Here is a 27,352-nt window from a genome sequence, read left to right as displayed (position 1 = left end):
AGTTAACCTTCTGTCTTTTATTTACCTTTTTATTTCAATCTTTGCACTGTCTCTATGCACACTCACAGGTTCCTACACACTCACAAACACTGTCACTCCAACACACAAACACTCCATTTTCTCACTCGCACATAATATGTACATTATTTTATACTGCCTCTCACCCACTCGCATACAAGCTACTGCTACTCTGTTATCTTATACGCTGTTGCCTTATCTCCTTACCCCTACACATATTTACCTCCATCACTCCAGTATACCCTGAACCTGTATATATGGTATTGGAACTGACTTTTTAAATATTTCCTGTATATAGTATGCTTACTTATGTACTTTGTATTTCATATTTTCTATTCTTATTTCTCAAGTTTTTTTTATCTAGTAATAAATTGTTAATGATTATTGCATTGTTGGGTTTTGAATTTGCAAGAATGGCATTTCACTGTACTTGTGAATGTGACATTAAATCTTAATGTGTCGCAGTGCATGAGGAAAATGGATGTCACACCAGATACTGACTGGTTTTCTGATCCACAACCCTGCTTTTTTATTTTTATATGTCTGACCAAAAGATGCATATCTACATTTCCATTCATGTGAAATTCATAGATAGCCCAATTAATTTATTTCAATTGACTGACTTCTTTATAAGAACTGTAACTCAGTAAAATCTTTTAAATTGTTATGTTATATTTTTGTTCAGTATAAAAAGAGGAAGACCATAACATGTCAGTCCTTGGTATAACATGGGGTTGAGAAACACTGTTCTATGATCACTAATGCATGGGTGTTCATCCACCCGGTTCCTCTCATCCACCACGATGACCTCTGAAACAATAGGACCCCTATGAAAGCCATTGACACACCAAACTCACGTTACACTTTTATACAGAACAGGTATGACACTATTTTCAGAACATTTTTAAATAAATGCAGCTGGAAAGAACAGCACTAAGCTCTGGATCCTGTTGCTGTGTAGTTAGGAGTCAAACGCACCTGCAAGTGATACTTCACATTGAAGTTGAAGTTGAAACAAACCCCCCACCAAATGTCCTGCTCTGTGAGGTTTTGAGAGCTTTTACCTTATTTCTACCTTCTTTTTGCATGACCATTGTCCTTCCTTTTCTCCCTTTTTTCTCAGAATCAGTTGCTCCTGCCAGCTTCCCTCTCTTTCTTGCTCCAGGGCTACTACTGTTCCCGATCGAGACACCCATCTCTGAAGCTACCAACAGTTCTTAATCTTTCTTAATCCCCACCCCCCTCTCTCCTCCCTGCTCTCTCCTTCCCTCTGTCTACCTGACTGATGGCCTGTTTGCCTTTGCAGACGGGAACAGTGAGAGAGGGGAAAAGGACGCCAGTAAGATCACCACTTATCCCCCGGGGGCGGTGCGCTTCGACTGCGAGATGAGAGCTGTGCAGGTTAGCTGCGGATTCCACCATTCAGGTAGGTCCCCCGGAAACACCCTATTACTCACTTCCTGCTTCCTCTTTGATCTCTTCCTCAGTGGTGTTTGAGCACAAGAGGAAGACTTTGTTTTGAGGAGTGTCTTCTGGCCACATATCAAATAGCCATAGGTCATAAAGGTCTTTCAATAAAAATAGTTAAAGGAATGTACCCTTCGCTAAGCCCCATCCCCTTGGTTGCTGTTGCTACCTCAGTAGCATTTTTTAGGAAGCTCGAGAAAACCCTGATGATATCAAATTGTATTTTTAATACGCAATTAAATTAAACACAGACTAATCCTTGCTAATCAGGCAGTCTTGGGACTGTCATTACAATTGTTCTCAAGTCATATTCTGCTATTGACAGCAGATGAGTTGTGTTCATAACATAGCTAATTTAGCTAGTCTGTGCCTTCAGAAAGTATTCACACCACTCGACTTTTTCCACATTTTGTTGTTACATCCTGAACTTAAAGTGGATTAAATATATATATTTTGGGGCACTGGTCTACACGTAATACCCCATAATGTCAGTGTAATTATGTTTTTTGATATTTTAGCAAATTAAATAAACATAAAAAGCTGAAAGGTCTTGAGTCAAGTATTCAACCCACTTATGGCAAGCCTAAATACGTTTGGGAGTAAAAATGAACTTAACAAGTCACATAAATTGCATGGACTCACTATGCATGGACTCACTATTGCATGGACTCACTATGTGCAATAATAGTTAAAATGAATTGAATGACTACCTCATCTCTGTACCCTACACAAACAATTATCTGTAAGGTCCCTCAGTCGAGCGGTACATTTCAAGCACAGATTCAACCACAAAGACCAGGGATCAATACAGTTTGTTATTACAAAGATACAGGCATCCATTACAAAGATACAGGAAACCATTCAGGGAATTCACTGAGGCCAATTGTGACTTTAAAAAAGTTAGACTTTAATGGCAGTGATAGGACACAACTGAGGATGGATCAACAACATTGTAGGTACTCCACAATGCAAACCTAAATTACATAGTGAAAAGGAAGCCTGTACAGAATAAAGAATAGTCCAAAACAGGCATTATTTTGCAACAAGGCACTAAAATAATACTTCAAAAAATGTGGCAAAGCAATTGACGATTTGTCCTAAATACAAAGTGTTATTGGGTATTTTGTTAGGATCCCCATTAGCTGTTGCAAATGCAGCAGCTACTCTTCCTGGGGTCCACCCAAAACTTGAAAAACAACACAACATTAATTGACAAGAACAGCTCACATTTTTTAAAGGCACACGTAGTCTACATGTCAATACATACACACAAACTATATAGGTCAAATAGGGGAGAGGCGATGTGCCATGGGGTGTTGCTTTATCTTTTTTTAAAAACAAGGTTTGCAGTTTATTTCAGTAATATGAGATGGAGTTCTATGCAATAATGGCTTTATATAATACTGTGCGCTTTCTTGAATTTGTTCCGGATTTGGGGACTGTGAAAAGACCCCTGGTGGCATGTCTGGTGGTAAGTGTGTGTGTGTCAGAGCTGTGTGTAAGTTTACTATGCAAACAATTTGGAATTTTCAACACATTAAATGTTTCTTATAAAAAGTGTTAGTATGCATAGTATTTATATCAGCCCTCTGATTACAATGAAGAGCAAGACATGCCTCTTTTGGCCCCCTGCAGCTTAACTAGATCTTTCGTTGCAACACTTGACCACACAACTAGACAATGATCAAGATAAGACAAAACTAGAGCCTGCAGATCTTCCTTCTTGGAGTGTGGTGTAAAAAAAGCAGAGCATCTCTTTATTACGGACATACCTCTCCATCTTTACAACCGTTGCATCTATATGTTTTGACGTTGACAGTTTACAATCCAAGGTAACGGCAAGTAATTTGTGACCTGTTTCAGGAAACTAGGCGTATATCTTGCATCACTACTTCAAAGGAACTTTAAAAACAATTTTTTTAAATAAATGTGTTTTTTGGCAAAACTGCCTTCTGGAACACGTTAACTTTCATGTGCCTTAATAACAAACTTGTTTGCCACCTGTAAATATGAATACAATTGTTAAATTATGAGCCTAGTTGGTTTAGCCATGGAAAAAGTCATCCTTCCCGCTAGCCATGATTTGCTGAGATAATGAGTGGGCTGGACATGCCGAGAGATGAGTTGAGATTGGTCTGCCATGTAGCATGCTTAGGTAATCCTTTCTAATGCAGCTTTAAAAAAAAAAAAGATATCACGTAGTAGAACTGCATAAGTGTTGTTCTCTACTTTCTGAAGCACCAAGTTTTGAAATCGATGGAATTCGAATATGATAGCTAAGGAGCTAGAGAAAATGCTGGCATTTTATTGCAAATTTGCAGACGGAGTCAAAAAGGAACACACAAAAGGCTGTTGTAATCCGGAGACAGGTGGTATATACATCTTCAAACTAAGGGCAACCATGGTATCTGTGACAGAGAGGGAGAAGCGTCCATCCATGTATACGGGTAAGAGAGTCTAGCTAGTTACATTTTGCAAGGGTGAGTAAGATGTTCTTTCATTTGTGTCTAGAAGTAGCTAGCAAGCTAGCCAACGTTATCCAGTTTGTTTGGGTGCTCGACTGCTGCTGTTAGGTCAGAACGCGGATTAACCCTACTTTTCGTCATGAGCGTCCAGTGTGCGTTCTGAACGCTCCGAGAGCAAAACACTCTGAATTTACCAATGGCAAATCTGACAATGCTCTGAGTTTACGAACGCCCAGAGCACACTCTGGCACTCCAGATTAATTTAAGAACACACCCGTAGAATAAACCAGCGTTTAGTCTTGAAATGTTTGGTTAAGTACCTAGCCTCATGCGAATCCTTAAAGGATGGGTGGGGCTAAATCTATTAAGGGGGTGTGAACGATGCTGAATTGGTGTGGAAAAAGAAGAGCTCTACAGTATGTACCAAAACATTCAAGGGCTATTTTCTCAAAAGTAAGGTTTCAAGTTCATCAACTTTCAAAGCGGAATTACTTTTCCGTTGTTCCTCAACTGCGTGACATACCTTTTTGTAGCTCTGAGTCTCTACTTTAATCCAGTGTAAAAAAAGAAAAAACACAATTTCAATTTTTGCTACATACAGTACCAGTCAAAAGTTACACATACTCATTCCAGGGTTATTCTTATTTTTTAAAACTATTTTCTACATTGTAGAATAATAGTGAAGACATCACACAATCATGTAGTAACCAAGAAAGTGATAAACAAATCAAAATATATTTTATGTTTGAGATTCTTCAAAGTAGCCACCCGTTGCCTTGATGACAGCTTTGCACACTCTAGGCATTCTCTCAACCAGCTTCATGAGGTAATCACCTAGATTGCATTTCAATGAACAGGTGTGCCTTGTTTAAAGTTAATTTGTGAAATTTCTTTCCTTAATGTGTTTGAGGCAATCAATTGTGTTGTGACACGTTAGGTCAAGAGTGTGCAAAGCTGTCATCAAGGCAAAGGGTGGCTACTTTGAAGAATCTAAACTATATTCAGATTTGTGGTTACTTTTTTGGTTACTACTTGATTCTTATTTCATAGTTTTGATGTCTTCTATAATTATACAATGTAGAAAATAGTCAAATAAAGAAAAACCCTTGAATTAGTAGTTGTGTCCAAACGTTTGACTGGTACTGTAAGATCGAGCTGGTTGGTCACATTTAGTCTCCTTAACTTCAACAGCCACACCATTCATTACCTGGATCAGCTGAGCAGTATAACTTAGGTGATGATTTGTATCAAATAAAATGCTCTTAGTTTTAGAGATGTTCAGGACCAGTTTATTATTGGCCACCCATTCCAAAACAGACCAACTCTTTTAAGGTTTCCAGTGACTTCATTCGCTGTGGTTGCTGATGCGTATATGGTTGAATCATCAGTATACATGGACACACATGCTTTGGTTAATGCCAGTGGCAGGTCATTGGTAAAATAGAAAAGGGTAGAGGGCCTAGAGATCTGTCCTCTGGTACACCATGCTTTACATGTTTGACATTTAAAAAAGCTTCCATTAAAGAAAACAGGTTATGGTCAATAATATCAATGGCTGCACTGCAATTTAACAGTACATCTCCTGCAAACTTATATCAATTTCTTTCAACCAATCATCATTAATTTGTGGCAGTGCAGTGCATGTTGAGTGCCCTTTTCTATAAGCATGCTGAAAGTCTGTTATTTGTTTACAGAAAAATAGCATTGTATTTGGTCAAACACCATTTTTGCTAAGAGCTGGCAGCAAGCTGATAGGTCTGCTTTTAGAACCAGTAAAGGCTGCTTTACCACTCTTGGGTAGCAGAATTACTTTAACTTCCCTCCAGGCCTGAGGATTAAGACTTTCCTCTGGGCTCAGATTAAAGATATGACAGATAGGAGTGGCTACAGCCAGCTACCCTCATCAAGTTGTCAATGCCAGGAGGTTTGTCATTATTCATCAGTAACAGAGAGCAAGCTAACCAGCTAATAAACAATGCTACACAAGTATAATTTCAGGTTAGAAAAATACTCCATCAATAGGCTCTGCATTTTAGGACTCAGTCGCAAGTAACCCTGCTGCACTGTTCAGTTATTTCTGCATTTAAACCCTTTTTAAAAAATGTATAAACTCCATTTGCCATTGCCCTCATCGGCTTCCATGCGTTTGAAGCGTGAGCTTGTCCGAGTGCGTCGGACACAAGTTTGGTAGCAACAGTTGTTATCCATCGGAGTGCTGTGATTGGTTGCCCAAAATTCTGGGGCGGGGCTTAGCTTTCCTTCCCCTATAAGCAGTCTATAGACAGGGTAAGATAGCAATCCATGTTTTGGTTTTGTTTACCTGGCCACTGTCTTCATAACTAACTTTTTAGCATTTGGGGCCCAAAACCAATCCAAGTCGATATCCCTTATATTAATGTTTTGCACATTGAAATATCCCTTTAAAACCTCTTAGCGTCCCCTGAGACGTCTGCGTCCCACCCAGCCATCAGGAAATGCAAATGCGCTACGCCAAATGCTAATAGCACTCGTTAAAACTCAAACGTTCATTAAAACACACATGCAGGGTACTGAATTAAAGCTACACTCGTTGTGAATCTAGCCAACAAGTCAGATTTTAAAAATGCTTTTCGGCGAAAGCATGAGAAGCTATTATCTGATAGCATGCAACACCCCGAAATACCTGAAGGGGACCTAAACAAAATAATTAGCGTAGCCGGCGCTACACAAAACGCAGAAATAAAATATAAAACATTCATTACCTTTGACGAGCTTCTTTGTTGGCACTCCTATATGTCCCATAAACATCACTATTGGGTCTTTTTTTTCGATTAAATCGGTCCATATATACCCAAAATATCCATCTATGAAAACTGTGTGATCCAGAAAAAAACACAATTTCAAAACGCAACGTCATTTTTTTAAATTAAAAAAGTTGCCTATAAACTTTCACAAAACACTTCAAAATGCTTTCGTAATCCAATTTTAGGTATTAGTAAACGTTAATAATCTATCAAATTGATCACGGGGCGATGTGTATTCAATAGCTCCACGTCTTCAAATCATGGTCGGAAATCTCTCTTCCAAAACATCCTGTCGTACACCGGATGGTATTGGGTGTGTCTTCTTCGTTTGACCAAGGCAACCTCCAGGCAATTGCCAAGACTGGCGACATCGTGTGGAAGCTGTAGGACTTGTAATCTCGGAGCCATCTATTTTGCTGTGCCATAGACAATACATGCAAGTGGCGCACTGATATTTTTTCCACTTTTTGGTGATCAGTTTTCCTTGGGATTTTCGACGAAACACACGTTCTGTTATAGTCACAGCCGTGATTTAACCAGTTTTAGAAACGTCAGAGTGTTTTCTATCCACACATACTAATCATATGCATATACTATATTCCTGGCATGAGTAGCAGGACGCTGAAATGTTGCACGATTTTTAACAGAATGTTCGAAAAAGTAAGCCATAGGCTTAAGAGGTTAATCCCCTCGTGTCAATGGACATACAGGTGCATCAATCTAAATAACACAGTAAAAAAATCACCATCAAAATCCGTCAGTTTAAGCCAGAGATCTTTTTTTTGTGTTTTTTTTTTGCTCTGGATGCATTTCAATCGACCGCATGCGATGTCGCACTTCCGCATCTGCAGTGAAAGGTGCCAGAGTGGTGTTTGTTAGACCATGAAACATCCCGAAAACCGGTCTTCACAAACGTCTATAGCGTCTGAGCGGTTTGACCTACAAAGTATTATGATCTCTCTATGAAAAGGGGAGACTCTCATGAAGTGTTCTCGATAGTGTTCTCTTTGTCACAGGACTCGTCTGAAGGTAACCGATACCGGTTTAAAACTATTAATGGAAGTATGAAGGTAGTTTTGTGCCTGTGAAAAAGGGGTTAAATATTTGTTAATAAAAATAAACAGTATCAATCAATTGTATTTATAAATGCTATTTTTTACATTAGTCAATGTCAGTACTATACAGAAACCCAGCCTAAATCTCCAAACAGCAAGCAATGCAGATGTAGAAGCACGGTGGCTAGGAAAAACTACCTAGAAAGGCCGGAGCCTAGAGAGGAACCAGAGAGGGGTGGCCAGTCCTCTTCTGGCTGTGCCGGGTGGAGATTATAACAGTACATGGTCAAGATGTTCAAATGTTCATAATTGACCAGTAGGGTCAAATAATAATAATCAGTGTTTGCAGTTGGCTTTTCATAGCCGAGCATTCAGCGTTCGAAACAGCTGAAAACAGCAGGTCTGGGACAAGGTTGCACGTCCAGTGAACAGGTCGTAGTTCCATTGCTACAGGCAGAACAGTTGAAACTGGAGCAGCACTACGACCTGGTGGACTGGGGACAGCAAGGAGTCATCAGGCCAAGTAGTCCAGAGGCATGGTCCCAGAGCTCAGGTCCTCCGGGAGAGAATAGTGAATTAGAGGGAGCCTATTTAAATTCACACAGGACACCGGATAAGACAGGAGAAATACTCCACATATAACAGGCTGACACTAGCCCCCCGGACATAAACTATTGCAGCATAGATACTGGAGGCTGAGACAGGAGGGGTTCGGGAGACACCAGGCACGATATATATATATTTTTTTCTCTTCACCTTTATTTAACCAGGTAGGCAAGTTGAGAACAAGTTCTCATTTACAATTGCGACCTGGCCAAGATAAAGCAAAGCAGTTCGACACATACAACGACACAGAGTTACACATGGAGTAAAACAAACATACAGTCAATAATACAGTATAAACAAGTCTGTATACGATGTGAGCAAATGAGGGAGGTAAAGGCAAAAAAAGGCCGTGGTGGCAAAGTAAATACAATATAGCAAGTAAAACACCGGAATGGTAGATTTGCAGTGGAAGAATGTGCAAAGTAGAAATAAAAATAATGGGGTGCAAAGGAGCTAAATAAATAAATAAATACAGTAGGGAAAGAGGTAGTTGTTTGGGCTAAATTATAGGTGGGCTATGTACAGCTGCTCTGACAGTTGGTGCTTAAAGCTAGTGAGGGAGATAAGTGTTTCAAGTTTCAGAGATTTTTGTAGTTCGTTCCAGTCATTGGCAGCAGAGAACTGGAAGGAGAGGCGGCCAAAGAAAGAATTGGTTTTGGGGGTGACCAGAGAGATATACCTTCTGGAGCGCGTGCTACAGGTGGGTGATGCTATGGTGACCAGCAGCTGAGATAAGGGGGGACTTTACCTAGCAGGGTCTTGTAGATGACATGGAGCCAGTGGGTTTGGCGACGAGTATGAAGCGAGGGCCAGCCAACGAGAGCATACAGGTCGCAATGGTGGGTAGTATATGGGGCTTTGGTGACAAAACGGATTGCACTGTGATAGACTGCATCCAATTAGTTGAGTAGGGTATTGTAGGCTATTTTGTAAATGACATCGCCGAAGTCGAGGATTGGTAGGATGGTCAGTTTTACAAGGGTATGTTTGGCAGCATGAGTGAAGGATGCTTTGTTGCGAAATAGGAAGCCAATTCTAGATTTAACTTTGGATTGGAGATGTTTGATGTGAGTCTGGAAGGAGAGTTTACAGTCTAACCAGACACCTAGGTATTTGTAGTTGTCCACGTATTCTAAGTTAGAGCCGTCCAGAGTAGTGATGTTGGACAGGCGGGCAGGTGCAGGCAGCGATCGGTTGAAGAGCATGCATTTAGTTTTACTTGTATTCAAGAGCAATTGGAGGCCACGGAAGGAGAGTTGTATGGCATTGAAGCTTGCCTGGAGGGTTGTTAACACAGTGTCCAAAGAAGGGCCAGAAGTATACAGAATGGTGTCGTCTGCGTAGAGGTGGATCATAGACTCACCAGCAGCAAGAGCTACATCATTGATGTATACAGAGAAGAGTCGGTCCATGAATTGAACCCTGTGGCACACCCATAGAGACTGCCAGAGGACCGGACAGCAGACCCACCGATTTGACACACTGAACTCTATCAGATAAATAGTTGGTGAACCAGGCGAGGCAATCTTGTGAGAAACCAAGGCTGTTGAGGATGTGGTGATTGACAGAGTCGAAAGCCTTGGCCAGATCAATGAATACGGCTGCACAGTAATGTTTCTTATCGATGGCGGTTAAGATATCGTTTAGATATCCTTGAGCGTGGCTGAGTTGCACCCATGACCAGCTCTGAAACCAGATTGCATAGCAGAGAAGGTATGGTAAGATTCGAAATGGTCGGTAATCTGTTTGTTGACTTGGCTCTCGAAGACCTTAGAAAGGCAGGGTAGGATAGATATAGGTCTGTAGCAGTTTGGGTCAAGAGTGTCCCCCCCCTTTGAAGAGGGGGATCACCGCAGCTGCTTTCAAATCTTTGGGAATCTCAGACGACACGAAAGAGAGGTTGAACAGGCTAGCAATAGGGGTGGCAACAATTTCGGCAGATAATTATTTAGAAAGAAAGGGTCCAGATTGTCTAGCCCGGCTGATTTGTAGGGGTCCAGATTTTGCAGCTCTTTCAGAACATCAGCTGACTCGATTTAGGTGAAGGAGAAATGGGGAAGGCTTGGGCGAGTTGCTGTGGGGGGTGCAGTGCTGTTGACCGGGGTAGGAGTAGCCAGGTGGAAAGCATAGCCAGCCGTAGAAAAATGCTTATTGAAATTCTCAATTATAGTGGATTTATCAGTGGTGACAGTGTTTCCTATCTTCAGTGCAGTGGGCAGCTGGGAGGAGGTGTTCTAATTCTCTATGGACTTTACAGTGTCCCAGAACTTTTTTGAGTTAGTGTTGCAGGAAGCAAATTTCTGCTTGAAAAAGCTAGCCTTGGCTTTTCTAAGTGCCTGTGTATAATGGTTTCTAGCTTCCCTGAACAGCTGCTTCTCACGGGGGCTGTTCGATGCTAATGCAGAACGCCATAGGATGTTTTTGTGTTGGTTAAGGGCAGTCAGGTCTGGGGAGAACCAAGGGCTATATCTGTTCCTGGTTCTAAATTTCTTGAATGGGGCATGCTTATTTAAGATGGTTAGGAAGGCATTTAAAAATCCTTCCAAGGATACCCCGGCCAGGTCGATTAGAAAGGCCTGCTCGCTGAAGTGTTTCAGGGAACGTTTGACAAGTGATGAGTGGAGGTCGTTTGACCGCTGACCCATTACGGATGCAGGCAATGAGGCAGTGATCGCTGAGATCTTGGTTGAAGACAGCAGAGGTGTATTTAGAGGGCAAGTTGGTTAGGATGATATCTATGAGGGTGTCCGTGTTTAAGGCTTTGGGGAGGTACCTGGTAGGTTCATTGATAATTTGTGTGAGATTGAGGGCATCAAGCTTAGATTGTAGGATGGCTGGGGTTTAAAGCATGTTCCAGTTTAGGTTGCGTAGCAGCACGAGCTCTGAAGATAGATGGGGGGCAATCAGTTCACATATGGTGTCCAGAGCACAGCTATGGGCAGATATAGCCCCACACACTTTGCAAAAGCACAGCCCCCACACCACACGAGGGATATCTTCAAACCACCAACTTACTGCCCTGAGACAAGGCTGAGTGTAACCCTTGAAGGTCTCCCCCACGGAGCGAACTCGAGGGGGGCGCCAACACAGGCAGGAAGATCACGTCAGTGACCCAACCCACTCAAGTGATGCACCCCTCCTAGGGATAGCATGGAAGAGCACTAGTAAGACATTTTCAGATATTTCACGTTTCTAATTTTGACAGAGAGTGGTTTCATTTCAAGCTAAATTGTACTGTTCGCTAGCTAACGTTAGCTGGCTGGCTCCCAAGCTGACCGTATTCATTTCCCAGAGCCGTTTGCTTTTCTAGTTAGAGCCTAATGTAAGCTAGCTAACATTGAACCTGGTTGGTTAGCTCCCATCATTTTGGCATTGTTGCCACTTTGTTCATTGTTGTTTAACTAGCTAACGTTTGCTAGCTGGCTCATTAGCTAACGTTACGTGATGTGTGTACAACAACCGTTGAATATGGCTGTGTCATTAAACGTCTGCAAAAAAAGAGTTAGCCAGCAGAGCTGGTTAGACTGATTTAGTTACCTCGGGATAACATGAAAACATTGGCCAGAGCCTCAAGTGTGCGGTCAGAGAGCACTCCGAGATGGGTGGTGCTAAAGCTTAAGATGGTGTGAACAATGCTGAATGGGTGTAAACAAAAGAGCTCTTCACTAGATACCAAACCATTCAAATGCGTTTTCTCAAAAGTGAGATTAAGGGTTGAACAACTTTCAAAGCAGAATTACTTTCACATTGTTCCTCAAATGCAGTGTATGATATACCATTTTGTAGCTCTGAGTCTCTACTTTAATCCAATGTAAAAAACACAAATTCAAGTTTTGCTATGTAAGACCGAATCCAGGTAGTGAGTCACATGAGTTTTCAATAAAGACCTAAAGGTCAAGACCGAGTCTGAGTCTCTTACATGGATAGGCAGACCATTGTAGGAGCAAGCCGATGTAATGCGTTGTTGGTTAGCAGTAAAACCTTGAAACCAGCCCTAGCCTTAACAGGAAACCCGTGTAGAGGCTAGCACTGGAGTAGAAAACAATTTCTAGTCAATATTTTAGCAGCAGTGTTTAGCACTAACTGAAGTTTATTTCGTGCTTTATCAGGGTTGCCCGGAAAGTAGAGCATTTCAATAGTCTAATCTAGACGTGACAAAAGCATGGATTAGTTTTTCTGCATCATTTTTGACAAACATTTTCAGATTTTTGCAATGTTATGAAGATGGAAAAATGATGTTAAAATGTTATGTTCCTCAGAGTACCAGTCAAATGTTTGGACACATCTACTCATTCAAGGGTTTTTCTTTATTTTCAACTAACAAATGCCACCTATGGAATCATGTAGTAACCAAAAAAGTGTTAGAAAAATCAAAATATATTTGAGATTATTCAAAGTAACCACCCTTTGCCTTGATGACAGCTTTGCACACTTGGCATTCTCTCAACCAGCTTCACCTGGAATGCTTTCCCAACAGTCTTGAAGGAGTTCCCACATATGCTGAGCACTTGTTGGCTGCTTTTCCTTCACTATGCGGTCGAACTCATCCCAAACCATCTCAATTGGGTTCTAAATAAATCACAGCCAGTGTCACCAGCTAAGCACCATCAAACCTCCTCCATGCTTCACGGTGGGAACCACACATGCATAGATCATATGTTAACCTACTCTGCATCTCACAAAGACACAATGGTTGGAACCAAAACTCTCATCAGACCAAAACACAGATTTCCACCAATCTAATGTCCATTGCTCATGTTTCTTGGCACAAGCAAGTCTCTTCTTCTTATTGGTGTCCTTTAGTAGTGGTTTCTTCATAGCAATTTGACCATGAAGGCCTTATTCATGCAGTCTCCTCTGAACAGTTGTTGAGATGCGTCTGTGACTTGAACTCTGTGAAGCGTTTATTTGGGCTGCAATCTTTTGTATACCAAACCTACCTTGTCACAACACAACTGATTGGCCCAAACACATTAAGAAGGAAATAAATTCCACAAATGAACTTTTAACAAGGCACACCTGTTAATTGAAATTAATTCCAAGTGACTACCCCATGAAGCTGGTTGAGAGAATACCAAGAGTGTGCCATGCTGTCATCAAGGCAAAGGGTGTCTACTTTGAAGAATCTCAAATATATCAGATATTTCGATTTAACACTTTTTTGGTTACTACATGATTCCAATTGTGTTGTTTCATAGTTTTGCTGTCTTCACAATTATTCTACTATGTAGAAAATAGTAAAAATAAAGAAATACCCTTGAATGAGTAGGTGTGTCCAAGCTTTTGACTGGTACTGTATAAATATTTCCTGCGCTTTCTTTTGTATCCTAGATATAGGACAAACACTTCAAAACGTTGTTTCTTTTGATTATATTTAGTATTTCTTTTGCCATTCATGAATGGTTTTCAATGCGTTTCTCTGGGCTATATTATTAAAAGCCAAATTCAATATTTTGTCATATTTTGTCATATACATAAAGTGCTCCTAAAATATATAGTCAAGTAAATTATCCATTCTACGACAGTCCTAAAACAAATACATATGCCAACTTAACTTGTAGAGGATGTCAGAAGATTTCAATCTGCTGGGACCTGACCTGTTTGGAAACGTGTTAATAGGATAATTCTTTCTGACCCTATTTGTTGTTTTCAGCAAGTTAGCACTAATCAGTTCAATGACAAATACACATGTACAATTGAAATTCTGTGGATAATGTAAGATGGCAATACTCTCTGTAACATGACTGTATATAGGAAAATAACACACATGAACATATGAAACGTGCACAACATATTCAGGTAAGTAATGTGGTGGAATGTATTTGTCTCTTGTTCTGTCCTGTAGTGGTGCTGATGGAGAATGGGGATGTCTATACGTTTGGCTACGGTCAGCATGGCCAGCTTGGACACGGAGACGTCAACTCAAGGTAACCACTGACATGCACGAATGCAAAAATGTTAAACATTTGGACACTAAAAAACAGTTCTAGATGTTCTGTTCAGATAATGAATAGGTTTTAATAGTGTAGGATAACAGTGTTTTCCACAAGTACATAGAGTAGCAACCCGTTGGGGCTTGCCTCTCATGGTTAGACATATTTACCCTAGGAATACTTTATCAAGTTTACCTCCCAGATTGGAAATATTTATAGTGGTAGACCCACATGCTCACACCCCCATCGCTAGTGCCTGCATTATTGTTTGCCACATGGCCTTAAATTATACCAATTTGTTTTTCTCGTTTGCCCATGCTATTTCAATATTTCAATAATAAATCATTTGATTTTTCAATTGTTAATGATTGCGGATTGATTGATTTTCAAGTTAAGTACACTTGTTTTCAAGATGAGTGAGAAGACAATTATCCAGCCCATTGGGTATTTCGCTACACCGCCATATGCCATGTTTTGAAATATGCAGACTGGGTTAAAAGAACGTTAAGATTGTAATTCATTGAAACAGCCAGCTTTCTAGCTCCGCCCATAACTTGTGGATTTTTTAGCATTTCCAGAATGCATGGATTATTGAGTTAATGTTTGTTTTACACTTAAGGCATGACTCTTGCTGTTGTGCTGTAGAATTTGTGAATTTGGGCTCCTGTATAATACATTCTATACATTAGTTTATGCTGGGTTAAGCGTACATTTTCGTTAATTGTACTTTCGTTAGTTATGCTCTAACATTCCCTCCATCTTGTTCCAACATCAGCTATTAAGTCTTGGTTCTAATAGTTTAAGAGCTTGTTAGTTGGATATGTTCTCTGCAAGTTTTTGTATGTCTTTATTTGGTAACACTTTACACCCAGCGGCCTAACACTATTTACAGTGCATGTATTCAGACCTCTTCGCTTTCCCACATTTTGTCACGTTAGCCTTAATTCTAAAATGTATTAGAAAAAAAAACTCATCAAACTACACACAATACCCTGTGATGATAAAGTGAAAACATATTTTTAGAATAAAAAATAAATAAAATATAAAAAACCTGAAAGACCTTATTTACGTAAGAATTCAGACCCTTTGCTATGAAACTTGCAATTGAGCTCAGGTGCATCCTGTTTCCATTGATCATCCTTGAGATGTTTCTACAACTTGATTCGAGTCCACCTGTGTTAAATTAAATTGATTGGACATGATTTGGAAAGACACCTGTCTGTATAAGGTCCCACAGTTGACAGTGCATTTCAGAGCAAAAACCAAGCCATGAGGTTGAAGTAATTGTCTGTAGAGCTCCGATACAGGATTGTGTCCAGGCACAGATTTGGGGAAGGGTATCAAACAGTATTTGCAGCATTGAGGGACCCCATGAACACAGTGGCCTCCATCATAGTTAAATGGAAGAAGATTGGAACCACCAAGACTCTTCCTAGAGCTGGTCTCCAGGCCAAACTGAGCAATCGGTTGAGAAGCACCTTGGTCAGGGAGGTGACCATGAACCCGATGGTCACTCTGAAAGAGCTCCGTAGTTTCTTTGTGGAGATGGTAGAACCTTCCAGAAGGACAATTATCTCTGCAGAAGCCACTCTTCAGTAAAAGGCACATGACAGCCTGCTTGGAGTTTGCCAAAAGGCATCTAAAGGACTCTGGCCATGAGAAACAAGATTCTCTGGTCTGATGAAACCAAGATTGAACTCTGGCCTGAATGCCAATCATCACGTCTGGAGAAAACCTGGCACCATCCCTACGGTGAAGCATGGTATTGGCAGCATCGTGCTGTGGGTATGTTTTTGAGCGGCAGGGACTGGGAGACTAGTCCGGATCAAGGGAAAGATGAACTGAACAAAGTACAGAGAGATCCTTGAAGAGAACCTGCTCTAGAGTGCTCAGGACTTCAGACTGGGGCAAAGGTTCACCTTCCAACAGAACAATGACCGTAAGCACACAGCCAAGACAATGCAGGAATGGCTTCGGGACAAGTTTCTGAATCTCCTTGAATGGCCTAGCCAGAGCCAGAACCCGATCGAACATCTCTGGAGAGACCTGAAAATAGCTGTGCAGCGACGCTCCCCATCCAACCTGACAGAGCTTGAGAGGATCTGCAGAGAACAATGGGAGAAACTCCCCAAATACAGGTTTGCCAAACATGTAGTGTCATACTTAAGACTCGAGGCTGTAATTGCTGCCAAAGATGCTTCAACAAAGTACTGAGTAAAGGCTTTGAATGCTTATGTAAATGTGATATTTCAGTTTTTTTTTTTTTGTAAACTTGAAAGAAATTCTAAATATATTTTTGCTTTGTCATTATAGGGTATTGTGTGTAGATTGATGAGGGAAAAAAAGCTATTTAATACATTTTAATACATCTAGGGGTCTGAATACTTTCCAAATGCACTCTAGGTTTTCCACGTCTTGTTACGTTACAGCCTTATTATAAAATGGACGAAATACATGTTTTTCCTCATCTCCACACACAACCCCATAATTACAAAGCGAAAACAAGTTTTACATGTTTTATTAGCAAATGTATTAAAAATAAAAAACATATCTTATTTACATAATTATTCAGCCCCTTTGCTATGAGACTTGAAATTGAGCTCAGCTGTATCCTGTTTCCATTGATCACCCTTGAAATGTTTCTACAACTTGATTGGAGACTACTTGTTAAATTCAATTGGTTGGACATGATTTGGAAAGGCACACACCTGTCTATCTACTGTACACAACATTGTCAAAAGTATGTGGACACGTTCTCATTGAACATTTCATTCCAAAATCATGGGCAGTAATATGGAGTTGGTCCCCCCTTTGCTGCTTACAACAGCATCCAATCTTCTGGGAAGGCTTTCCACTAGATGGTAGAACATTGCGGCGGGGACTTGCTTCCATTCAATCACGAGCATTAGTCAGGTCGGCGCTGATGTTTGGCGATTTGGCCTGGCTCGAGGTCAGTATTCCAATTCATCCCAAAGGTGTTGGATTGAGTTGAGGTCAAGGCCAGTCAAGTTTTTCCACACCGATCTCGGCAAACCATTTATGTATGGACCTCGCTTTGTGCACGGGAGCATTGTCATGCTGAAACAACAAAGGGCCTTCCCCAAACTCAATGAATCATTGTATGCTGTAACGGTATGATTTCCTTTCACTGGAACTAAGGGGCCTAACCATGGAAAAACAACCCCAGACCATTATTCCTCCTCTACCAAACTGTACAGTTGTCACAATGCATTAGGGAAGGCAGCATTCTCCTGGCATCCGCCAAACCCAGATTCATCTGTCGGACTGCCAGATGGTGAAGTGTGATTCATCACTCCAGAGAACGCGTTTCCACTGTTCCAGAGTCCAATGGCGGCGAGCTATACATCACTACCACCGACGCTTGGCATTGCCCATGGTGATCCATGGATTTTGGTTGGGGCATTGCAGGATTGTGTGCAACTGCTAACCCATTCCATGAAGCTTCTGCCGAAAAGTTATTTTGCTGAAGTTGCTTCCAGGGGCAGTTTGGAACTCTGTAGTGAGTGTTGCAACTGAGGACTATTTTTATGCACATCAGCACTAGGCAGTCCCGTTCGGTGAGCTTGTGTGGCCTACCACTTCATGGCTGAGCCGTTGTTGCGCCTAGACACTTCCACTTAACAATAACAGCACCATTATAGATGGCGCCGGAGGAGATGGCTGCCGTTTTATGGGTTCCTAACCCTGTGTTTTTTCACGTTATTTGTACGTTTTCTTTCCCATAATGTGTCTGCCACCGTCTCTTATGACTGAAAAGAGCTTCTGGATATCAGGACAGCGATTATTCTCCTCGTACTGGACAAATATTTTTTTCTTTAACGAGTCGAATGCAAAGGGTTTACTTCAGACACCCGACAAGGACCAAATCCCCGTCATTTACATGAAGAAAAGACTGCGATATCGGGGAAGTAGGTTGGGGTAGAGAATCTCATGATAAGCTGTTGACCTTACTATTTACCAAGATAGTTTGAATCTATATTTTTCTTGGTTGTCTATTTACCACCACAAACCAATGCTGGCACTATGACTACACTCAACGAGCTGTATGAGGCCATAAGCAAACAAGAACATGCTCATCCAGAGGCAGTGCTCCTACTGGCCGGGGACTTTAATGCATGGAAACTCTAATCTATTTTACCTCACTTCTACCAGCATGTTACCTGTGCAACCAGAGGGGAAAACAACTCTACACCACCTTTACTCCACACACAGAGACGTATACAAAGCTCTCCCTCGCCCTCCATTTAGCAAATCTAACCATAACTCTATCCTCCTGATTCCTGCTTACAAGCAAAAACTAAAGCAGGAAGTACCAGTGACTTGACCAATACGGAAGTGGTCAGATGAAGCAGATGCTAAACGACAAGACTGTTTTGCTAGCATAGACTGGAATATGTTCTGTGATTCTTATGATGAAATTGAGGAGTATTATCAAACTATCAAACAGGTAAAGCGTCAATACAGGACTAAGATTGAATCATACTACACCGGCTCCGATGCTCGTCGGATGTTGCAGGGCTATGATGGACCACAAAGGGAAGCACAGCCGCCCAGTGACACGAGCCAACCAGATGAGCTAAATTACTTCTATGCTCGCGTCGAGGCAAGCAACACTGTAGCATGCATGAGAGCATCAGCTGTTCCGTACGACTGTGTGATTACGCTCTCCATAGCCAATGTGAGTAAGACCGTTAAACATGTTGACATTCAGAAGTCTGCAGGGCCAGACTGATTACCAGGACGTGTATGCAAGTGCTGACCAACTGGCAAGTGTCTTGACTCACATTTTCAACCTCTCCCTAACAGAGTCTGTAGTAACAACATGTTTCAAGCAGACTACCATAGTCCTTGTGCCCAAGAACACCAAGGTAATCTGCCTAAATGACTACCGACCCATAGCACTCACGTCTGTAGCCATGAAGTGCTTTGAAAGGCTGGTCATGGCTCACATCAACACCATTATCCCAAGTCCTACTCCAATTTGCATACCGCCCCAACAGTACCACAGATGATGCAATCTATTGCATGTCAGTGCCCTTTCCTACCTGGACAAAGGGAACACCTTACTTGAGAATGCTATTCATTGACTACAGCTCAGTATCACATGACATTGCTCCCAATGGTGTGTTTCACGCTAATTTGCATAATGGGACAAACATTTGTGCGAAGCCTACTGCCTTGTGCACCTTGCTGTGCTTATTATATGTAGAAATAATAGTTTAGGCCTATCAACATTTTATGCTAAACGATCTGATCTGTTGCATAATCGTCATTGCTTTTAACTTTTTTGAGATGTATCCTAGGCCTACTGGTTGTATGAATTTGGCATCTATCGTCCCACCACTGTCCCAGAGTCTGTTTGGAATAGGCTATTTCTTTCTTGCACAGAACAAGCTGACCAATAGAATAGGTACACTTTTCTACTATGGGGGATAGTAGATCGACATTGGCTAGTGATTTTGCTGTTCGTTACTCATCTTGTTGGCTGAGGAAAGCGCACTGCTCGTGCGCTTCAACGAGCTTTGCGTAGCCAGGTGCTAAAATAGAACTTCTATTTGTGACGTATAAAGCGCTGCAATTCCCGCCTCTCCCATCCCCTCATTGGGTTTTAGGGGCACATACCCACATGGGTGATTGAAAGATGAACTGAGTTAATCTTGTGGTTGCCAACCGGTGGTTGCCAGCCGCCATATAAAGTCTGAAGAAGAAGCCTGAAGGAGGTGAGATTACTAGAAACAAACTCGGTTTACCCTTTCATCTGTGGATTAATTGAGTTGAGGACCTTGTGCATTTCAGGTAAAATAACAACCCAATGTTTATATCCCAGGACAAATTAGCTATCAACAGCAAGCTAGCTAGCTAAATTGCCATAAATGTTTAATGCTTTTTGTCCTGTCCCCAAATTATTGTAGTTGGTTGAGTTCTTTTTGATATTTCAACCTGTGTCCTGACCGCATCTGGTGTGGGTGGGCAAAATCAACATCAACGGACACGCGCCCTGTATTGTCATCATGTTAGAATAGGGCTATGCTATATCAGTCTACATTTCTTCTCCTTTGCACAAAAAAAATGCATTTTATTTACACGTTTCATGCAATTCTACTACACTTTATGACCGAAGACATTTGCCTAATATTGTTTTTTATTCTACCAAAATTACATGGTAGCCTACCCTGCTGACACTGACAAACAGATCAATAAAAATCAACGTTGTCTGATCCATATACAGTGGGGAGAACAAGTATTTGACACACTGCCGATTTTGCAGGTTTTCCTACTTACAAAGCATGTAGAGTTCTGTAATTTTTATCATAGGTACACTTCAACTGTGAGAGACGGAATCTAAAACAAAAATCCAGAAAATCACATTGTATGATTTTTAAGTAATTAATTAGCATTTTATTGCATGACAAAAGTATTTGATCACCTACCAACCAGTAAGAATTCCGGCTCTCACAGACCTGTTAGTTTTTCTTTAAGAAGCCCTCCTGTTCTCCACTCATTATCTGTATTAACTGCACCTGTTTGAACTCGTTACCTGTAAATACTTGTTCTCCCCACTGTATTAGGCCTACGAAAAGGGGACACACAAATACAATATGATGTCCATCTAACCTGGAGGAGGAAATTATTGTCCAAAAACAAACAAAAGTGGCACTTTTTTATTTTATTTTTATTTCACCTTTATTTAACCAGGTAGGCTCATTTGCAACTGCGACCTGGCCAAGATAAAGCATAGCAGTGTGAACAGACAACACAGAGTTACACATGGAGTAAACAATTAACAAGTCAATAACACAGTAGAAAGAAAAAAGAGTCTATATACATTGTGTGCAAAAGGCATGAGGAGGTAGGTGAATAATTACAATTTTGCAGATTAACACTGTAGTGATAAATGATTGGTGTGCAAAAGAGCAGAAAAGTAAATACATATAAACAGTATGGGGATGCGGTAGGTAAAATTGGGTGGGCTATTTACCGATGGACTATGTACAGCTGCAGCGATCGTTTAGCTGCTCAGATAGCAGATGTTTGAAGTTGGTGAGGGAGATAAAAGTCTCCAACTTCAGCGATTTTTGCAATTCGTTCCAGTCATAGGCAGCAGAGAACTGGAACGAAAGGCGGCCAAATTAGGTGTTGGCTTTAGGGATGATCAGTGAGATACACCTGCTGGAGCACTGACCCAAGACTGTGAATATGCACACTTACCAGGGATATGGCTGATGTTCTCAACTGGTGCCAATAAGAAGGCTACTTTTCATTCAATTAAGTTAAGAATTCTGATAACTAAAACATAGATTGGATTATTTTGATTGCCTTCTCTTTACAGCAATAGCCATTTGTTTCCCAAACTATTTGCTGCGCGCTCTGCCCAAAATGCGGGCCTTTCCGACTGCAGACTTTGCCGTTTAAAACAATCAGCAGGTTTTATATTTTTTTAAACTTCTTTTAAAGCTGTTAATCCTCTGTGGTCAAATCATAATTTCTGGTGTAGTAGCCTATTTTGAATGATTTGATTTATTTATGTATAGACAGGAGAAAGCTAATTAGGCTATATCATTTTGGCTAATTACTTTAAGGAAAGCTTAACTTCCACTCGCCTAATGGACGTATTCTGACATCTTCAAATTACTCATCGGATGTTGGTAAGAATGATGTACACAGTTGCATCCGAGTTGCATGTTCTGTTCAAATGAATATTCATAAACTAAATGTGATTTCTGTCATTCTGAGAACCATGGGTGGTTGCCTAGGTTACGCAACCAATGGTAATAAAAAAAATAAAGTCCAGTAAATTTAAATCCTGCCGGTCAAACATGACTGTTTTCCTCAGAAAATGTTGTTTCCTTGCCACGATACCTCAGAGTATCGCGATACTGGTATCATGACAACACTGGTCCCTTAATGTTTAACCTCAGTTTGTTGGGGGGGGTGTAAACGCTGTCCTTGAACCTGGGTAATTCATTATTTAATTACTCTGTGCCTTTGTAGGGGTTCTCCCACGCTGGTGCAGGCCCTCCCAGGTCCGAGTGTCCAGGTGACAGCTGGTAGTAACCACACAGCTGTGCTCCTCATGGACGGACAAGTCTTCACCTTCGGCAGCTTTTCGGTACGCCACGCAGCTGTTCTGGTCTATGCCCCTACGGTTTCGAGTTTAGATGTCTTTTTTTACACAATGTGATTTTTATGTCACTTTTTTTCTTGATGAACTAAAACCATTTAATTGTATCTAACCCCAACCATAATCCTTAATTTTCCTTATTGACCTTGTTGTAATGGTCACATCTTTGTTTTTCCTCAGAGTGCAATGTTACGTTAAAACGCAATGCCATACCAATACCATATTGTCTAAATCTATTATTTACTGAAGTCCATACACATTCTTATTGAATGCATATAGATTAATATTGTGACCACAGAATGGGGATACTGACTTCTCTTCTTTGTCTTTTCTGATCCTGGTTGTTTTGTTGAATGCAGTGATTTCTAAATCATTCTATATGAGATGACTGACACGACTAAATGACTGAAGTGTAATTTCTAAAATGTTATACACCTCTCCACAGAAAGGGCAGCTGGGTCGGCCAATCCTGGATATGCCCTACTGGAACGCCAAGCCTTCCCCCATGCCCAACATTGGTGCCAAGTATGGCCGCAAGGCCACCTGGATCGGGGCCAGTGGGGACCAGACCTTCCTGAGGATCGACGAGGCCCTAATCAACTCGCACGTCCTTGCTACCTCCGAGATCTTTGCTAGCAAACACATCATTGGTAAGTAGCACACCCTCTGCTCACTCAGGTCATAACCTGAACCTGAGATCAGGACTTGTATTCAAAAATTGTCTCAAATTAGTAATGCTGATCTAGAAGTTTGGCCTTCTAGATCTTAATTAGAAGATTACATGGACGGGGGGACCTGATCCTAGAATAGCACTGTTACTCGGGGACACTTTGTAAATATAGGCCCTGAGCGCATCTCAAATTTTCAAGCAAAACTCCCATTGACATAAATGTGTGATTCACATTCAAGTTAGCATTGGTCCTTTATGTCTTTATGTAGAAATGTCTTATTTTGTGTGAATATATTACACAAAATATATAGTTTTTAGATAAAAAAAATGAACCATCTCCTATGCCATTTTAGCTAGCCTTTCTTAAAGCAACATGAAATCTTATTAAAATCTGTTCATATACACCCCCAGGAAGAATATGACACTTTTGACAAGCGAGCACTTAGATATGTTCATTTTTACATTTTCATAAATTCTTAGTGTTTACTTATACTTAGGTATTTGTGAAGTTCTATAGCAATATAGAGTAGGAAAGGGGCCATGCGTTAGGACAATTAATAGACACTGCACTAATTAAAACCTAATAAAAACACATGTCTCACACAAGACCGGAGTCTACTCAGACAGGTGCGCCTTAGTCAATCAGAGCTACAGTAGGCCTTTATGCAAACAAGCCATTTTCCACAAAAGACTTCCGTAATTCACTTTGAACTGGACTGTGTGTTTTCAGGCAGTATTAACAGTGTGACTTTAGATCATTAGAACGCATTCGCCAAAAGCCACAAAATACACCTGAATGGATTTCTGCAAATATGTAAATACCACGGGAGTCCTCTTACATCTGGGAACTTTGCAGTCCAATTGATCAAACAACTATGAAGGAAGGCTCTCTCTCCCTCAGTTACGCACAACAACAAGATCAACAACTAATGCTAGCCAGAGCAAGATTACCTAAAATATAATGAAGGAACATTTGATATGAACTCAACTTTTTCAGCTAGTTGACTGTCAAAATTGCACTGATAAACCATGGGAAATTGTAGCCCACTCATCCTTCTGCAGCTTGCCTTCCAATGCATTCATTCTTGTCCCAACCAAGCACCCAAGCTAACTGGCTAAAGTTGTCTAGCTTGCTAGCTAGCTACTTTTTTAAAAATGTATTTTTTTTATTGAACCTTTATTAAACTTGGCAAATCAGTTAAGAACAAATTCTTATTTACATAGCGGCCTACCCCGGGCCAAACTCAGCCTATGGGACTCCCAATCACGGCCGGTTGTGATACAGCCTGGAATTGAATCATGGTCTGTAGTGACAGCTCTAGCACTGAGATGCAGTGCCTTAGACCGCTGCGCCACTCGGGAGCCCTCTTTCAGACAAGTGAGAGAACACCTCACTCTGACCATTTTACTCGCTGTAGCAGAGCTGGTTACATGTTATCTACATCGTTTGTGACGATTACTTTTTTTGCCTACGTTTACTGACACCTGTCATCTAATGGGTGTTACGCGTTTGTAAATTCATCAGTTATTCTGTGCTCTGCCACACTCAGATGAGAGTGCTCTGAAATCGGAGTAGATAGCCAGATTGAATTTGCAAACGCAAGAGATATGCTAACTGGGTAACAGTCGTTCTGGCTAGCTAAATAAATGACACCTGTGTCTCTAGCTGTGTAATGCCACCGAAAACTATATGACGGGATAAAGTCAGTCACTCACCCACTCCTCCAATGACATTACATGACATCCTCCTAATAGCTAACTAACGTTAGGCTCCGTGCTTTTAGCTTGCTACGTAACAAAAATATAAACGAAACATGTAAAGTGTTGGTCCCATGTTTCATGAGCTTAAATAAAAGATCCCAGAGTATTTCTCCTTTGTCAAGATAATCCATTTACCTGACAGGTGTGACATATCAAGAAGCTGATTAAACAGCATGATCATTACACAGGTGCACCTTGTGCTGGAGACAATAAGAGGTCACTCGTTTTTGTAACACAACACAGTGCCACAGATGTCCCAAATTTTGAGGGAGTGTGCACTTGGCATGCTGACTGCAGGGTTGTCCACCAAAGCTGTTGCCAGAGAATTGAGTGTTAATTTCTCTACCATAAGCTGCCACCAACTCATTCTGATTGGCTTGGTCTGGCTCCCAAGTGGGTGGGCTTATGCCCTCCCAGGCCCACCCATGGCTGTTCCCCCCCTGCCCAGTCATTTGAAATCCATATATTAGGGGCTAATTCATTTAATCAATTGATGGATTTGCTTATATGAATTGTAAATCGTTAAAATGTTTGCATGTTGCATTTGTTTTCAGTATAGATACACTAGCTTATTAGCCACGTTATGAATGAATTGTTATCATTGCCCTCACTAGTTTGATTTTATTGACATTCCTAGCCTTACGAACATTCGCCATTTTTGTCTAAAATATTGAAACTGAAACAGTGCATCCCGAATGCAGCTTCAAACAATGTACCAGGGACTACCAAGAAATGTATTGGTGAATTATATTAATCATGCAGTGAACTGCGTCCATCTATTCTGCCAACAATGCCTTGGTGTACGGCATGGAATGTTGAGTCAAATAGAACTTATTTTTAAAAATCAGATCAAATTGTATTTGTCACATGCACCGAATACAACATACCTTAAAGTGAAATCTTACTTATAAGCCCTTAACCAACAATGCAGTTTTAAGAAAACCCCCCAAAAAGTAAGAGATAAAACAATAGTGGGTCTATACAGGGGGTACCGGTACAGAGTCAATGTGTTATTGTGTGGGGGGCACCGGTGTTGAGGTAATATGTACAGTTGAAGTCAGACGTTTTACCTCAGAAATACATTTAACCTCAGTTTTTCACAAAAATGCCCTGTCTTAGATCAGTTAGGATCAGAACTTTATTTTTAGAATGTGAAATGTCAGAATAATAGTAAAGAGTGATTTATTTCAGCTTTTATTTCTTTCATTACATCCCAGTGGGTCAGAAGTTTACATACACTCAATTAGTATTTGGTAGCATTGCCTTTCAATTGTTTAACTTGGGTCAAACGTTACGGGTAGCCTTTCACAAGCTTCCCACAATAAGTTGGGTGAATTTTAGCCCATTCCTCCTGACAGAGCTGGTGTAACTGAGTCAGGTTTGTAGGCCTCCTTGCTCGCACACACTTAAACCGTAGTCTGGCTTTTTTATGGCGGTTTTGGAGCAGTGGCTTCTTCCTTGCTGAGCGGCCTTTCAGGTTATGTTGATATAGGACTCGTTTTACTGTGGATATAGATACTTTTGTACCGGTTTCCTCCAGCATCTTTACAAGGTCCTTTGCTGTTGTTCTGGGATTTGCACTTTTCACACCAAAGTACGTTCATCTCTAGGAGACAGAACGCGTCTCCTTCCTTAGCGGTATGACGGCTGCGTGGTCCCATGGTTTTTATACTTGGGTACTATTGTTTTGTACAGATGAACGTGGAACCTTCAGGCGTTTGGAAATTGCTCTCAAGGATGTGGAGGTCTACAATTTATTTTCTTAGGTCTTGACTGATTTATTTTTATTTTCCCTTGATGTCAAGCAGAGGCACTGAGTTTGAAGGTAGGCCTTGAAATCCATCCACAGGAACACCTCCAATTGACTCAAATGATGTCAATTAGCCGATCGGAAGCTTCTAAAGCCATGACATAATTTTCTGGGATTTTCCATGCTGTTTAAAGGCACAGTCAACTTGGTGTATGTAAACTTCTGACCCACTGGAATTGTGATACAGTGAAATAATGTCTGTCTGCAAACAATTTTTTGAAAAATGACTTGTCATGCACAAGGTTAATCTCCTAACCGACTTGCCAAAACTATAGTTTGTTAACCTGTTTTGGGATAGGGGGCAGTATTTTCACCTCCGGATGAAAAGCGTGCCCAAAGTAAACTGCCTGCTACTCAGGCCCAGAAGCTAGGATATGAATATAATTGGTAGTTTTGAATAGATAACACTCTAAAGTTTCTAAAACTTAAAATGATGTCTGTAAGTATAACGTAACTTATTTGGCAGGCAAAACCCCGAAGACAGACCATCCAGGAATTTTTGTTTTTAAATTCAGTGTTTTCAATTAGTTTTCTATGGGAATCTATATTTCTGAGCCATCTGGTTGCAGTTCCTAGGGCTTCCACAAGATTTCAACAGTCTTTAGAAATTGGTTGTTTTTCTTTTGAGTAATTATGATGGC

General features: G+C 40.9%; 1 protein-coding gene across 1 annotated transcript in view; it reads left to right on the top strand.

The window, feature by feature from the left end:
• LOC115107163 (E3 ubiquitin-protein ligase MYCBP2) overlaps nt 1–27,352 on the top strand; it is a 310,312-nt gene that overhangs the window by 111,464 nt on the left and 171,496 nt on the right. Inside the window, 4 exon segments of the mRNA XM_029630721.2 lie at nt 1,325–1,444; nt 14,240–14,321; nt 22,341–22,458; nt 22,916–23,120. Coding sequence (XP_029486581.2) covers nt 1,325–1,444; nt 14,240–14,321; nt 22,341–22,458; nt 22,916–23,120 — 525 coding nt within the window.

This window comes from Oncorhynchus nerka, linkage group LG3 (genome assembly GCF_034236695.1).
Source record: "Oncorhynchus nerka isolate Pitt River linkage group LG3, Oner_Uvic_2.0, whole genome shotgun sequence".
NCBI lineage: Eukaryota > Metazoa > Chordata > Actinopteri > Salmoniformes > Salmonidae > Oncorhynchus > Oncorhynchus nerka.
The sequence above is the reverse complement of the archived record's forward strand: the minus strand, read 5'-3'. Positions and strand labels throughout refer to the sequence as shown.